This window comes from Siniperca chuatsi, linkage group LG10 (genome assembly GCF_020085105.1).
Source record: "Siniperca chuatsi isolate FFG_IHB_CAS linkage group LG10, ASM2008510v1, whole genome shotgun sequence".
Taxonomy (NCBI): Eukaryota; Metazoa; Chordata; class Actinopteri; order Centrarchiformes; family Sinipercidae; genus Siniperca; species Siniperca chuatsi.
In genome coordinates, this window is record NC_058051.1 from 14570502 (window position 1) to 14587399 (window position 16898).

General features: G+C 46.1%; 1 protein-coding gene across 4 annotated transcripts in view; it reads right to left on the bottom strand.

Annotated features, from left to right (window-relative positions):
- Positions 1 to 67: 67 nt before the first annotated feature.
- The window catches only part of samd11 (sterile alpha motif domain containing 11), a 51107-nt gene continuing 34276 nt past the window's right edge, over positions 68 to 16898 (bottom strand). For 3 of the 4 annotated variants that reach the window (XM_044210551.1, XM_044210554.1, XM_044210553.1), the window contains exons 6-13: positions 16625 to 16789; positions 10871 to 11024; positions 5757 to 5872; positions 5289 to 5367; positions 4266 to 5053; positions 3235 to 3368; positions 2057 to 2167; positions 68 to 1816 (exon numbers count right to left, since the gene is read on the bottom strand). In XM_044210551.1, the coding sequence (XP_044066486.1) occupies positions 1532 to 1816; positions 2057 to 2167; positions 3235 to 3368; positions 4266 to 5053; positions 5289 to 5367; positions 5757 to 5872; positions 10871 to 11024; positions 16625 to 16789 (1832 nt within the window). In that variant the 3' untranslated portion in view covers positions 68 to 1531. The remainder of the gene's footprint in view (positions 1817 to 2056; positions 2168 to 3234; positions 3369 to 4265; positions 5054 to 5288; positions 5368 to 5756; positions 5873 to 10870; positions 11025 to 16624; positions 16790 to 16898) is intronic. The other variant, XM_044210552.1, reaches the window with a different exon arrangement.

Sequence of the window (16898 nt, forward strand, 5' to 3'; positions counted from 1 at the left end):
CACCTGAGGAGGAAAAGCGTATATACGTTGTCTGACGCAGGCACACGAGAGAAAAGAGAAAGCAGAGCAATTTCTTAAGATTTATTTCACCTGTGTGGTGAATAGAAAAATAGGATGAAGACAAACTTTTGAAGGGAAATCTAGAGACCATTTTTAATTGCTTGCGTAGTTTAAAAAAAAAATCCATAACAAATTCAAAACATTTGCATTAAGAGCTTTGTGCCTTTCTTTTCCCTGCAACCAAGAGAAAACAAAGTATCTTTGGAATCCATCTTAAGGGCTAATTATAATACATATCATAATCTGCTTTTTCTACTACATCAAAAGTCCTATAAATATCTTTTTCCTCATTTATATGCTGAAGTAGCATTCAAGATTGGAGCGTCTCTTAATAATACTTTTTTTTTTTAATGGCAGAACAAAAAAAGTATGAACAAAAGTACCACCATAATTCAGCAAGTCACGTTTTTCAGTAAAGAAAATCTTATTCGTGCAACTACATTTAACAAAACATAAAAGTACCACGTATGTAACCTTCAGGATATTTTCATCTTAAGCATGATTCTGTACAATTTTGCATGTTTTTCCTACCTCCCACAGTAGTCAACACAAGCGTACAATAATGAAAGTCGTACACACCATAGCCGCCATTAAGGCTTCTCCATTTCACCAACATTTTTAAGCATTTGTCAGTAAATGACAGCTCTACCTGTATCACCTCAAATACAGTCCCATCATGTGAGGCACTAGCCTAGCATTTCCCTGTTGGACCAGTCTTTCTCTGAGACCATTAATGCAAAAAGAAGCAGACACATTGTGAAACATGGTTTCAATTCCACACATCCGGTCATCTTTGGTATCGGGACAGTGGAATGCATAGTTGCAGTGATAAGAGGGAGCTGGTCAGATCTGGTGCTGCTCAGCATATGCTTCAACTCCAGCCTCTAAAAAGACAGCTCCATGCTGCCGTTTGGCCTTGGGAAATAGGCGAGGAGAAAGACGGGGAGAGGCGTCTTTTTAATTCCTGGGTCCTGCAGGGCTTGTGGTGAGAGCATCAGAGAGATAGAGACAAGAGAAAGCGAGTGAGCAGAGCTTCCTCCAGCCCAGGAAGGAAGGAAGAGTTTCCGCTAGCGTCTGACTTGCAAGAATGTTGCATTTGTGGCAGGGTTTCGCTCCTTTTTTTTTTTTTTTGGCAGGCTGTCTGTGACCAGCTGTCTCCTTTTCCTCCTCTTTCTCCGTTCCTCTGTCGCTTCACGTGTCTCCCTTCCAGCCCAGTTTGTTTGGATTCTGCTGGGCTACAGCCACTGCAGATGAATTCAGAAACTGATTGGTTTGTCGGATACGGTACATATCGTCCAGCTGTCTTTCATTCCAGTCCAATATTTTCCCATAAATTTCAGCATAAACATACCAAGGTGGAGGAGTCTGGTAAATTGGGCCTGGGAGTCAGTCAGTCTCTCTGGCCCCCCCTTGGTTGGCTGTCCGGTTAGTTTGAGGCAGATCTGCCCTCCGCACTCCAGCCGGTCCTTTCCTACGAAGGGGTTTTGGCCTCGTATCTTCCCACCACCGTGGAGCCGTTACCGTTTTCCTGCTTGGGGGAGGAGCACCCTGGGGTGGGTCCGCTGTAAGGAGAGGAGCTGCTGCTGGTGGACGTGGGTCTGTGGGGCAGGGACAGAGAGAGGGGCAGGGGGGTGTCAGATGGTGTGGTCAGGGAGTCCCGATCCCGCTCTGGGGGGCGCAGTACGGCAGAAGGCGGAAACGGGAACGTCAGCGGGAATCCAGTCATGTAGAAAAGTCTGCCAACACGCCGTGCCACCTGAGGAGACGAGAGGAGACCATATGACTGTCAGTAGAGCCTGTTGAGTATAATGGATTAATGCTGTTTACTGTATTTTAAACAGAGAGAGAAGAGAGAGGCTGCACTCTTTGGGGCTGGCTAGTTTAAGGGAATCATCTATGCTACGCTAGCAATTTGTCTTGGGCCTATGGACGGAAACACATTCAATCGCACACAAGTTCACACAATCACACACGCAGGTCTGTGGTGTGTGTGTACCTGTGAGCGGATCTTGAGCGCAGGCCCCAGCTTTAGTCCCATGGTGTTGAGCAGGTGCTCCTCAGTGAGCAACGGTAATGTCTCTCCATCAATGGCCTGCTCCCGAAACACCTGGCAGAGACACAGCCGCTTCAGCCACAGCCCCGACACACACTCAACGCACAGACCTACACATTCATTCACACAACCTACAAAACAGCTCTATTCCAAAATGTTACATACCAATTTTGAGAGGGGAAAAAAATAGCTTAAGACTATCATTCAACATTTTTACAATATAGATAATTCAGTTGTGGAGAAAATGTTGTCTAATAGGGTCTTAAGCAACATATCTGGATGGGTTCAGATTGTCTCTTAATACAATATTCACATGCCAATATGTACATTGAGAGTGTTATTGGTCACTGGAATCATTCCTCCTGTCCATACCGGCCATAAAGAAATTTCTTCATAGTGTGACTCCAATATAAGAGATGAGGGGGACAAATTCCAGTCTTGCTCCATGCAAAAATTATTTCTAAAGTTCATTCTGAAGCTAGTAACAGGGAATTTCATATTAAGTATTTTAGAAGCTGATTTAGCTGACTCAGACAGTTGACACTTTATATTAGCTTCAGCTGAACTTTACAAATCATTTCTGCATGGAACAATGACTAGGGATTTTGCCGCCCCCCCCCCAAATCTCTTACATTGGCGTTAGGAAGGAATCACTTCACACCACAGCCAGAATGACTACAGCGACAAATAACTCTTTTTAAACATACATATCGTCAATTTTTAAATAGTTTGCCATGTTCTATTTTGTTAAAGATGGATAGAATTGGTTCACTTTTCACAAATGCTGGATATTTCATTTTGGAACAGTATATGGCTATACACACAAATACACATTTCATTCACACAAGCTACAGGTGTACACCTACATGCACTGCTAACTCAACCTCATTCACACAAAGCCCACAAATATAGCTGCAGTTGTGAACATGACCATTCATGCATCCGCACACATTCACTGCTTCTACCTATATGTAATGAGATGCCCTTGAAAATACTATGGTAGTGTTGCAGTATGTTTTATATCTTGGTCACTATTCTTCTTCTATGGTTAGTAGTCAGCCTGCCCCTGGCCTCCATTTCCTCCCCTCTCTCTCTCTCTCTCTCTTTCCCTATGTCCTCACCTGTGTGTATTCAGCACATCCAGCCAGGTTGCTTATGAAGCCACACACGTCCTCCACGCTCCACTTGCTGATGTCCTCCACAGGGTTTGCTGTGGCTGAGTCCTCCCCATCCATGAAAAGACCTCCCATAGAGCCTGAAAGACCAGCAGTGGGTGAAAATGATGTGTCAATATAAACAGTCGGTACAAAGTTGATATTAAGGCTGAAGATGTTGCAGCTGTTTTATGTTTTTTAGTGATGCAAAACCTGAAAAATGCAAGCTTAGAGACACCTCGTAGACGCGTAAACATATGTTAGAAAAATGTTGACAGTAAATTTTCTTTTGTTCTGTTAAGTTTAGTAATCATGACTTTGAGAAGAAAACCTTTTAATTTAACAAATAAATGAGATTGTCAGGTGGAATTGGGTCAGTAATCTAAGTTGTAACAATTATTTTCATTATTAGTTAATCTGTGGATTATGTTTAGTTTGTAGTTTAGTATTGTATAAAATGTTAGAAAACAATTAAAAATGCCCATCAGAATTTCTGAGTTTTTTTAGCTTCCAAAACCCAAAGATATTCAATGTACAATGATATAAAACAGAAAAGCTGTGAATTAATGAACGTTTGGTACTATTGCTTCATAAATCACTTATAACTATTAATTTATAATCAAAATTGTTGTGGAATAACTTTGTGATTTATGGATAATTCAACAAATAGTTTCAGCTATACTGACTAGATTTCAATCTTCTGTCGTCCACATATGGACGTGTGTGTGTGTGTGTGTGTGTGTGTGTGTGTGTGTGTGTGTGTGTGTGTGTGTGTGTGTGTGTGCAGTATGTATGTGAACAAACAACCCCCTCCTCCCTCCTTTCTGCCCACGTGGCTGTGCTGGTGGTGTGCATGAGGGTCACACAGGGGTCAGAGGCAGAGCCCCTAACAGGGAGAGGTCTCCACACTGGAGACACGCACACAGAGAGTGACGCTAATGGGTTTCACGTGTCAGCTTTCAGCCTTATGTGTGTTTGTGTGTGTCTCAGTCTCTCACCCGTGTGAAAGTAGGGGCTGGCGTAGGGAAATCCAAAGGGCAACGACTGTGCGTGAAGAGCAGGCAGTGGTGGCATGAACCCAGGTGGCAGGTGGTACTTGACCTCAGCCTTGCCCAGTCCAGGGGTGAAGAGGTGGCGACTGGGTGACTCTGTACCTGCTGAACTACAAGGGGCACTCAGCCTGCCTGAGCTCTCTCCAATCTCCTTGGCACTGTTACACACTCCCTTGCTGCCAGTCTCTTTACCCCCGTCTCTCTCCCTGTCCCTTGGTTTACTGCTGGACTTGGCACTGACACTGTCCTGCCTCTCCTCACACATCTCTGTCTCACTGTCAGAGTCCTTCATCTCCTCATCTTGCATCTCCCTGTCTCCCTCCCTTCCTCTGTCCTCTCTTTCTCCTGTGTGATCCCCAGCACGGAGCTGTGTATGGGGGCCCCTGCGGGGGGCCTTCCTGGATTCAGCATCTGGCCCAGCAGTGGAGCTCTGTGCCTGGGTGTCTTTGGGTGTGGAGGGTGCCCCTGGTTGTTGCTGGTGGTGGTTGAGGGTTAGGAGGGGTGTGGCAGCCCCATGGCGAAGCACCAGCATTGCATTTGAGCGGCGGGCCAGTTCCTCACGGAGCGGATGGCCCTCTGGGATGTCATGGAGGCTCCGCAGGGCTGGATGGTCAGGGGGAAGGCCAGGAGGTAGAGCCCCCAGTGGGTCAGAGCCCAGAAGACGCTGCTGCTGCTGTCTCTGATGGAGACTTTCTAACTCTTTCTGTCTCAGCAGCTCTGCCGACATCTCAAGTCTGAGGCAGTGAAACACACAGGGACTTTAATGTACAGGTCAAATGTTTAAAATTTTTACAGTATTTCACATTACAACACTGCTTGCATGGGTGTATATTAAAAACATGACTGTCCAAAAAAAAAAAGTCCCACCTTGAAGCTACTCTTAACTTTTAGCTGTTATTATTTACCATTATGCATGGTTGCCATAATGACACTATTATTACATACTGTAACATTACAACACACACAAACCTGGCCAGATTCTGCTTCCTCAACATCTCCTGTTGCCGGGCAAAGATCTCAGCTTGTGCTGGTTGAAGGAAACCATAACCTGTGATAGAAACAGCAAGAAAATACACACCTGTAAGCATGTAAACTCCCAAATGTTAGAAACAGTGGGGGAATAATGCAAATCTATGAGAAAACATGTTAAAGTGACCTAAGTTACAAAAAGATACTCTGCAAGAAAACAATTCTTGCCTTGTCTGTTTACTGCAAAACATTCTTTGAAAGGTAATATCCTGCAACTATCATACGTTTATGAAATTTTAAAATATATAATTTAATCCTCTGGTTTGATACAGGACACGGAACATTTCCTTCGTATCAGTGCAAATGTTTCTTTACTAATATATGTGCCTGCCAAGCATACTACATGCATACCCATTGGTGCTATGCATTACTATTAACCATTTAACCTTAGCATAATTGATGACTCACCAGGGGCCTGGCAAAGAGCTGAGGGCATGCCCAGGAAAGGAGGCCGAAGGTGAGGTCCTAAGGCGATGTGAGGGGCAGTTGGAGGGGACAGTAGGGGTGGAGGGTGGGACAGTTCTCTGTGGACACAAATATGAAAAAGACATTAAGTTCAATTTGGATTTCACTAGATACTTTAAAATGACAAAAGCATTAAGCGCGGAGGGATGTATGAGTTCCTATGTTTAAAAGACTGGTTTGAATCATTTTGTGTTTTTCCTCTGGTCTCAGTACGTCTTAACTCTGTCTTTGTGTGTGTGTGTGCATGCTGCCACACCAATGTATGCTGTGTATTTTTATCAGTGGAGCTCCAGAGGCCCCCTTGTCGCCCCAGTGCCTCATCAGTCTTGTCACGCCGCAGCAAGCGCCGCTGGCCATTGCTGTACCCTGGACTGCAGCCTTTCCTTCCCCTGCCGCCTCACACATAGACACACGATATATACACAGAAACACACACACATAATGAGGGCTGAATGCACAATGCCAGTGTGTCATGCTCCGACAGCTGGGGCGGCCTCTACGTCTTGACCGGGGCCACGGGCTGAAGGACCTTCTAATTAACACTCATCCCTCCTCTCTTCTCTCCCTTTTTTACGCCCTTCTCCCTGTCCCCCTCCCTCTCTAGGCTGCATTGAAACCGGTGAAAAGATGGAGCGTCCTGCAACCTCTGCTTCTGAAAAGGCCTCTCCATTATTGGCTTCATCTTTTGTCCTCCTTGAGGGGGAAAGGCGCCTCTCACCTTTCTTACTCTCTCTCTGGCTCTTGTTCTGTCTTACCCATCTTTTTTCTGGTCTTTACTCTTGTCTCTCTACTTCTCTATGACCTCACTCACTTGTTCACTCCTTTCTTTTCTTTCACTTCTCTCTATGTATTTTTCTCTCCCCTCTTCATCACTCCGTCTCTTTACCCCAGCCTTGTCTTGCCTCTGTATTTCTTTCAGTTTTTCTCACGTCTTTTTTTCACTGTAATCCTTTCTCTCATTCGATCCCTTTCTCTGTTTTTCTCTGAGTTTCGTGCACATCTTCATGGGTACAGGGACATGGTTATGAAGACGCAAATAAAAAGCTGTCAGAAGAGTGCGGCATCTGCACCTTGACCCTTTGAAAGTAAAAGTGTGTGAGGGTTCGAGCCTGGAGTGGATGATGATGCTCTCTGCCCATACAGCGTCTCAGACCACCGCTGTTTCCAGAGCTCAATCTCTAGCTTCCTACCCATACCTCTCCTCTTCCCTCTCTTGTCTCTCGTTTCTCTACTCCTGAGCTGCTGCTATCACACCAATCGGAGTTCAGCTGTGTGTGACTGCCGCTGCACAAAAGCATACATGGGAAACAATCTGAGGAAAACAACAAAATCAAAACCAACACTGGGACGCATGCAACCGCAAATATTGTTTTGCAAACGTGTTCAAATTAGCTAGCGCCTGCATGTCTCCTGCCTCACTAAACGGTGAGGGAAAAGGAGAGAGAGGAACTGCAAGGAGGGAGGGCATGCATACAAGAACAGGGAGATGAGATTGGGGGGTTGGAGCCAGCACAGAGAAGGTGGTGGTGGTGGGGGTGAAAACCATTCATCGATCGCCTCCGCCGCTGAAATGTTAATGCTAATCGTATAACCGCTCTCTCCGGCGGTGCCTCGCACTCCAGTGGCAGCTCCAATTAATCTTGGGTGAGGGCTGCGGCGTGTGACCCCGGAGCCGCGAGCCGGGGCCCCGCTAGCCGCTGCTTATGTAATTACACCGCCCAGTGTGTAATCACCTGGCCTAATCCCTCAGGGCTAGCAATTAGCCTTGCGACGCACAGTTCCACTAGGCTACACTAAGGCGCCCGCAAAACTCCCATCCACCCCAATCATGGCTCCCGCATGCCAAACTCCCATCACCCCCCTGTCTGATATTCCCTCTCTTTCTTCCCTCTCCTTGCACCGCCTACCCTTGCCTAACGTTAGCCCGCAGATGAATAACGGTCAATTAAAGCTGCATGACTGGGGCTGCCAGGCGTCTGCGCCACCATAATTAGGCCTAATCACGGGGAGTGAGAGACTGAGAGAGAGAGAGAGAGAGAAGGAGTGTGTGTCTGACTCTCCCTTCCTCCATCTCTTCCTCCTTTTATAGGAGGCAATTTTAAGGGAGGAGTGGCAGACATTAGTCGTTTTTCTCTAGGGCTGTGTATGTGTGTGTGTACATGTTTGTCTGTCTGTGTGTGAGTGGTTTTCTTTTAGCCCTATCTGTGCATTTTGTTGGCAAACCACTAACATGCTATAAAAAGCAGAGGCAAAAACACTCACCTAGTTTTTGCATGAGACTGAAAATAGGCAGATTCACAAATGTAAGGTGGGCTCATAATCAAGCAAAACTATATCACTGGATGCACGCTCTCTCTCTGTGTGTGTGTGTTTCTCTCTGCCTGCAGTGAGGCCAGGGGCTCCTGGAGAATTCACTGGTGTGTGACGACCTGTCAGAGTGGCGACAGCAGTCCCATCCCGCAGCAGCCCAGGCAGTGTGTGTGTGTGTGTGTATGTGCATCTATGTAAGTGTGTGTGTCCGGGTGTGCGTGTAGGGGTGTGTGTGTCCGGGTGTGCGTGTAGGGGTGTGTGTGACAGGGCTGCCCTTAATGACGGGAGCGTGGGGGGATTAGGAGCGCCGCGCGGCCGCCCTCGGCTCCTTCTCCGCAGGAACACATTTACACAGGAAGCTCATTAAAATGTATGAGGCTCACTCTCTCGCCCTCTATCTCGCTCACTCCCCCCATCTCACACGGTCTCGATCTCCTCACTCTCTATTTTGGTTCCTCTCTCTCCATCACTTCGTCCTCTCGCCATCTCCTCTTTTCTTCTTTTGCTTCCCTCTCTTCATCCCCATTTTAAGCTCCCATGTTTTCCACTTCCTCTCTCTCTCTCTCCCTGCTATTCTCCATCCCTCCCCTATTTGCCTTGCAGATGCTTGGTGAGCTTAGTGCCATTTAAGGCCAGACAAATGGAGCGCCAGGCTCTAAGCCCATCGAGCGGCCCTAATGATTTGTTTTTAACAATGGGCCCTAATGGGCCCCAGATAATCAATGATGAGGGGTCGATGGAAAGGTGAGCCATGGAGAGAGTTAGTGAGAGGGAGAGATTCTGTCGCTTACTCACATTCTGTGCCTCTGGTTTTTGCTTTTACTCACCAATTATCTCTATTTTAATTTTCTTTTCACTTTCCACTCTCAGGTCTCTTCTTAATTTTCTCCCTCTCTTTTTTTTGCAAGTTCTGTATATTTCATGGGGGGTGGGTACAGTCAGTACACTACACACATGTACACTACATACTTTTGGCTATGTGGACATTACACCCGCCAAAACCAATGGGCATTAATATGCTGCTATATCAGCCTCCACTCTTCTGGGAAGGAATTCCACAAAACCTGGGTGCAGGGATTTGCTCCCATTCAGCCACAAGAGCATTAATGAGGTTTGGCTCTGATGTTGGGCAATAAGGCCTGGCATATAGTCTGCAATTCTGCAATTCAGTTCATCCCAAAGGTGGTGGATGGGGTCAGGGCTCTGTGGAGGCCAGTCAAGTTCTTTCACACCAAACTGGGAAATCCATTTATTTATGGACCCCACATAAGGAGGGCCTTCCTGTTGCCAGAAAGTTGGAAGCACACAATTGTCTAAAAAATTATTATATGCTCTAGCATTAAGATTTCCCTTAATAGGAAGTAAGAGGCCTAGCCCAAAAAATTTAAAAAAGCCCCAGAGCAAAAGAACACAAATGTATATGTCCATATACGTTTGGCACTATAGTGAATGTGCATGAGTATGTACAGGTGCAACATTATACAGGTTTTGCATCACACTGTCTTTTTCCCTTTTCTTCTTGCATTCTCTTATTTAGACAATGGTGCGAGTGATAGAAAGGGCACTTCAACATATTTTCCTCATTGACCCCTCTTTTTTTTATTCACATATTGGGAGTGAAAGGGTTAAAGATGAGGCAGGGGGAGGTAGAGTGGGATGAAGTGAAGTAGAGATGGAGGAAGGGAGGGGGAGGCCTAGTTAACTCTCCCCGGTCCTGTGTGGCTAATTACTCTGTGTGCTGTCGGAGAACAGCCGTGGCTCACTGACTACATTCACACTGCACTACTGGCCCCTCTCTCTATCACACACACACACACAACACACACACACACACACAAATTAGCAGACATATTCACACAAACAAACCCAAATTCAATCCGCATAGATGAACACACATGCAGACTGCCAACTTGCTTCAACACACACACACACACAATATATACACCCCCACAGCCTCCCAGAGCTGCACCACACAGCGCCTGGCCGCTCTGCTTATATCCCCACCCCTACCCCTCACCACCCCCTTCTCTGTCTCACACACACACACACACACACACACACACACACACACACACATACATACACCCTCCCCCCTGCTGCCGCACCGCCGGCCCATTATCGATCCCCCGCCTCTCTCCGCGCCACATAAATAATCGACAAGCAATTACCCGCCCACTCCCGCTGCCCCCGGCTTTGTTTGGGAGGTGCAGGGGCCAGCGGTGGGGGGAGAGGAGGGAAGAAGAGTCGGGGATGCAGGCGTGCAGCTCCACAGTGGTAGCCAAGAGGTTATTGGATCCTTAGTTTAGCCATGTATGTGGAGATGCACATACATTGACACACACAAACGTGCACTACGGCACACTATAAAAGCCAAATATGAGATCAGATCTTGCTGAGGAAGCTAGGAATGGGTGCAAGAATGGAAAGAAAAGTGCAGTGGTGTGGTGATGCAAACTGGCAGGTGATTAACTCCTTCTACTCTTTCTCCCACTGACAAGCTTTTTCTGAAAAATCTGAACATTGTTCCATTGTGATTTCAACATTTGCATGTGCTCACATCAACTGGGGCCTCTTATGCAATATGTATGTGTGCGTGTGTGTAGAGGATGTGGGTGTTGGGTTTTATTAATGATGAATAATGCTGTTATTGCAAGCAGGGCAGAGTTGCAGTTTCAACAGCTAGCTATGGCTGGGCTGACGTAGAGATTTGGGTTGCAAGCGAGTGTGTGTTTGCATCTGTTTCTTACCTGTCGGTGTAATGTGCGTCCCGGTGCTGTGGCAGACCCTGCTTGCGTCTCTGGCTGGAGGAAGAGGAGCTTCCCGTCGAGGGCAGGTGAGCTTCTAAGGCCGCCGGATTCCTCACCACCGCAGCCAACGCCTCCTGGCGAGCACGCAGCATGTCTGAATAAGGAGCGAAGGGACAAACCAGGGAAAGCACAGAGGAGGGAGAGTGATAGGAAGATAGAGTTGACATGACAAAGATGATGAAGGATTAATAGTTGAAGCAAAGAGGAAAGAAGCAGAGGGGAGGAAAGAATTGAGGGGGAGAGAGGGGAGGATAAAAACAAATTTAGTATCCAGCTGCTCATGTCTATGCTAAGATATTAACAGAAACGCAGCTTTGTATGCAACATTTTTACACAGAATCCTACTGACTATACATTTCACCAGCTTAGTTATTTTAAGTGTGTTGTACGTTAGTTGTAAGTGTGACCATTACAAGTTCTCAGGCAAAATAGCAGAAGTGAAGCATACTTTAAAAGGTCATTTGTTGTCCTGTAGTGATCTGTGAGGGCTAAGTATGCAGATAGCTCATAAAAACTCCCCTCGGCTCATTCCACATTAATACTGAAAATGATTGTCATGCATTTTCGAATCCCCATGTTACATCCATATTCGCGTACAGACACACATGAGCACATAGACACACACACACTGAACAAGGATAAACAAAACAGACATTTTGGCAGAGGTGTATGAAATTAGCACATAGCGCTCAAATCCATCTGTCACACTTTGGAACTGGGCTGACCAGTTTCAAGCAAATGTGAGAAAATAAAGAGGTGGAAGCGGAAAAATGAAAAGGCTAGAAAGACGACATGAAAAATGATGGTGTGTTTTCAAAACAAATAATGGCCAGTGTGTTTTTGTACAAGCGAGCAAAAAGCGACTTCACACATCGGGCACAGAGAGTTTTTACCCCTTCCCACCTTCTCCCTCTATCTCTGCCTGCCCTCTCTCTCCACCTTCTGCCCTCTACCACTTGCCTCATTCCACCTCTTTCTTCGCTCTTCCCTTCTCCCAGCAATCCCGGTTCTCTCTCGCCCTCGCAAGAGAAGAGGCCTCATCATTATCAGCCAGGCCAGGCCACACCAGGAGACATGGCTTCTAATGAGAGAAAAATCCATCCTGCTCTCTCTCCTCCTTCTCTCTGCCTCAATCTATCTCTCCTCTCTCTCCGCCCTTCTCTGCCCCCTTTTTAATTAGACAGATCCCTCGGGAACTAGGGGCCATTTCCGCCGCCGGTACGGGTGTGACGTGTGTTTGTGTGTGTCTGTGTGATTTAGGTGCTTGCATGTGCGTGCCTGACTGTGTGTTCCTGTGTGCGTGTGTGCTGAAGCAGTTGAGCAGGCGCCGGGGTGGGGGGGGTGAAGCGACAGATATTAATGCGGCCTAGCTCCGGTGTATTGATCTGTTTGCTGCGCCAGGCCACAGGGGACTCGGCTGGCGGCAGACAAGGGGTGTGTGTGTGTGTGTGTGTGTGTGTGTGTGTGTGTGTGTGTAGGGGGGGGGGGTGAGAGATAAGGGAGGATCAGTGGGGAACTAGAGCCCTAGAGTGCGCGTGTACACACACACACACACACACACAGTCTTTTGTGCACTTGCATACATGGTGCAGGGGTGACAGGGTGGAAGAGTTGTCCTCTATGAATTTCCTGTGGTCACAATCCCACTTCACCAATTATTTTATATGACTGGGTCAGTTAAAGGTCTATTCCAGCGATTTAGTATTGTACTTTCATAAAGTTTGGGGACTTTCAAACAACAGATTTTTAAAAAAAGAATGGTCAAAATCGATGCTGCAGAGCAGAGAGAGATATCCTGACTATACTGCAGCCAAAATATGAAACAAGGAAGAGACCCGAACTTTGGGCTGCAGACTTTAATTGGGATCAAGCTCTAAAAATACTGGAACCTACACTTCCCATAATGCAACTCAATAGTGTCTTTCGCTAGTCTCTCCCTGTCTTACAAACACCCACGTCTTTTCAACTCCACGTGCCCAGTTTGTAATGCAGGCTTGGTGTTAAAAATGTGTAGTCTCCAAGCAGAGATATCACTTGAGTAATTTTCTCTCTGGAAAGCCACAGAAGACTTTATACAACCATTTCCACAGGCTGAGTAATACTGTGATTAGTAAAGCGACTTTGATCAGGGACGTAGCCAGAAAAATACTGAGGTTATGAGTCCAAATTCCACCAGCTGAACACCACTGACCTAAGCCACAAACCAAACTGTGTGAACATTTTTCAAAATTCAAAATTAATTTCACTGTTCAATTATATTTTTTGTAATTTTAAACATTTAAATGTGTTTCAAAACCTTCTTTACACTGCTAAGTATGTAATTCTGGTGGAGAATACTAAATGTTGTTTTGTTCATTTAATTTCAGTCAAAGATATTTAGTCTAAAAACATTTGAAACTCAGGCTTAAAAACCCAAGATGCGAGTCCTCAATGGTAGCCCTGACTTTGATATGTACGTCAGTCGGGTGTCCCTTTAAACCCACACAATACAAGTTATATAAAACGGTGGAAATGCGAAATTATTTTGATAATTTCTCTGTCTATTGTTTCTTCCATTTCTCCTCTTATTCCATTCTCTTTTTATCCAGTCTGTTTTGTAAAGCTTCACTCCACATTGGGTCCATATTGCTCTCTCTCTCTCTCCCCTGCTCTGTCTAATTCTCTTTCATGTGAACTGAGAAGAGCAGGGTCACCTGGGGCTCTACCCTTGTCTGTGTGTGTGTGTGTGTGTACACACAGAGTAGGTTCAGAATTTCCCCCGCTAAAACTCTTCGTGTTGCAGCTGCAGGAACACAAGGGGAGAGTCCCTCCAACTGCAAATTAGAGTCCCTAATTGAGGACACACACACACTCACACATACATCTCTTCCTTTGCATGAGTTATTTTGGGAGGGCCCAGTTTACCACTCGGACCCATCCTGCTTATCCCTCTTTTGTGCCATCCCATTTTTCTCCCGCCATCATTCCTGGAGTTGGGCCTAAATCCCCTCGGTTAAGCTGGGTTTTTCTCGGCGTGAGAATGCAGAGGACCGCTGCACTGATACAGCTTGCCCGGCCTCGTGATGGATTTGGTAGACTGGCAGGTACACAAAAGCCGACATCCATACGCTAAAGCGCACCATACGCCAGAAAATGAAGTATCTTTTCAGGAAGAGGTATTCAGCCAGTATCATAGGCTTAGCCAGCACTAAATATGTGGCGAGTTTGTCACACTGAATGTCTTTGACTGTCTGGTACTTTGACCAATCACGTGCTGGAGTTTTCAGGCTCTTTGGGATGATGATGATAAAGCGATGTTGAGTACAGCTTCATGTTTCAAATCAGACTAAACACCAGGAGACAAAACAGAAGCACACCCCTTCCACCCCACCCCTCCCATCACTTTCATCTGGATCTCTACCCCCACCTCTCTTTCTTTTCTCTCTCACCCACTCTCCTTTCATCATATGAAGAGGGAGGGAAAGCCCTCCTGGCCATTTCTACAAACCTGCCACCCTTCCACTCCCAATTTCAGCCCCCCCCCCCCCCACTCTTCTTTTGCCCATCAGGTCCAGAGAGAACCTCTCAAACAGCACCTTGCACCTACACATTCATACACACATCCACACACAAGCACACAGAGTTCCTCCTCACCCCTGCCTCTTTCACGCACACACACTTTAATTTTCTGTGCCCTACACTTCAAACACATGAAAGGATGCTCTGCGGGGACCAAGGCTAAAGGGAAAGTTGGGGGTAAGGAAAAGGAGGAGGGGAGGGGGCATAAAAGCAGTGCTTGAGATAGAGATGTATAGGAGAGATGGTGGTGGTGAGGGCCCAAGGGGGAGGGAGGAGGGGGTCACAGGGGCCCCATCGGAGACCAGGTCAATGTCAAGGGGCTCTTGCTGAAGTGATTAGCGTCAGCCTCTCAAGAGACAAAACAGCCATCCCTCTGTCCCTCCTAGACTGTTTGTGTCTGAGAGTGTCAGTTTCTTAATAAGCTCCAACTGTTAATTGGAGAAAGGGAGGATGTGAAGGTAGTGTTACAATAAGTTTTCTACATAAACTTGTAAGCAGTCAGTGAATAGATGGAGGAAGTTGCCAGGTGTGGAAGAAAAGGAATATTAGCAACACCAAAGGCTTGGCTGTCAGGGAGCATTGGCAAAGCTTGTGATACCCATGGCTCATTATTTGCTTAGAGGATCGACACACATAAACACAACAGTGGATGTAAACACGCTATAAAGAAATCTTACCGTGAAGTTGTGTTTTAAATGGTAGTTTTATTTAAGTGCGTGACCCGAGCATCATTAATAAACCGTAAACTTGTAGGCATGTTTTTTTTCCTTGATTTCTTGCTCAGGGAGAAGTTATTTATTCACTCTTCCCTCGTCTCTGTTCCTCCCTCATTTCCTCTCTCCTCAGGTGTTTTTTTTTAACTCCTATTCCTGGTTTCTCTTTACCTCTTTCTCTTCTTCTTCTGCAAATAGTGCAGCTTGGAAGAAGAATGCACGTGTCCAGAATAAACGATAGTGTGGAAGATATCAAACTATTTGGTATGTGGAAGTGAAGAAAGGGAGTGTGTATGTCTGTATTGCGCCAGAGCGTCTGCCTCATACCAGCAAGGCTTCTGGGAAAGGAAGCCAGCGATCACACTGCACCCTGGGCCATAAAACCCCCGCAATGCACCGCATCTTGCCTCTAACTCCTCTAAGACACGGGGAAAAGGCAATTAAAGCGTTTATAGGCTTCGCCCCCTAGATTTGCAGCCAGCAATTAAAAATCATTACTAATCAAATAAAAATAAAAGTAGCTCAAACTACAATTCGGCCAGGGCATCGATTAGATTTATGCTACTGAGAAAGAGCTCATAAAGACTGGTAGAACTTAATGTTACATTCTTTACAAATATGTGAGAAAAAGGTTAACATTTAATGGCAGGCACAGTGAAATGAATAAAACACACTTATAAAATCCAAACGAGGCAACTTTTCTCATTTTCCTTTTTCCCTACCAAACTACAATTCTCTCAAGCTAAAACCAGTAAATTTTATGTGTCTGTAGAAATTGAGAAAAACTGGGACACACTGGTAGTTTCCAGGGTGTTGGGAGATTTAGAGGGTTGGCAGGCAGCCAATGAGAGCTCCCGGATCAATCATGGTGTTGATGCATGCGAAGGCTTGTGGGTGTTAACAGCGGAGAGCCATGGTGGTCAGAAATCACCCTGAGTGACACTTTGACACCAGGTGGGCACACATCGCAAATAGAAATGTCAGCCGTCTCCATGGCTGGGGTTTTTACAATGGCAGCAGTATGGCACACCTTAACATGGTACCCTGAACACAGTGCTACACTCTGGGGTTACAAAGTAGCACTGCATCTCGGTGACTTGGTGACAGGTGATGGAAGAGGTGTTTTTTATAGAAGCTGGTGAAGTGCTTCCAAAGGAAACTCTTTCTTTTTGAAGTAAATCTCAAGTTACTTCAAAATAAAGAAAAAAACTAAAGGAAAAGTACTTCTAGATATTTCATGAGTTCATTCTTACTGGTAGAGTAGGAAACGCTATTCTGAATTTAAAAATCAACTGTGCACTGGTAATATGGTGTAACAAGAGACATCTGAGTGCACTGCAGATAGATATCTGAGATCTAATATGATGACAGTGAGGATGATGATGACCACACACACATACAAATACAGAGTCTTTGGACTGACCGTGGCCGGGCAGACCCATGCTGCTCGCCAGCTGGTAGAGCCGTTGCTGCTGCTCCTCGTAGGACCCTTGCTCGCTGAGCGCTGACATCATGCGCCTGTAGTGCTCCTCAGGGCTCATGTGGCCGTGGCTGCCGCCTGCCTCCACCACTGGGCTCTGGGAGTTCTCTGAAGAAAGGAGGGAGATACTCATATTATGACCAATCAGTGACTGTCAATATCCAACTCATCAGGGGATAAATACTAAACTGAAACTGCTCTAAAACTCTATTAGGCT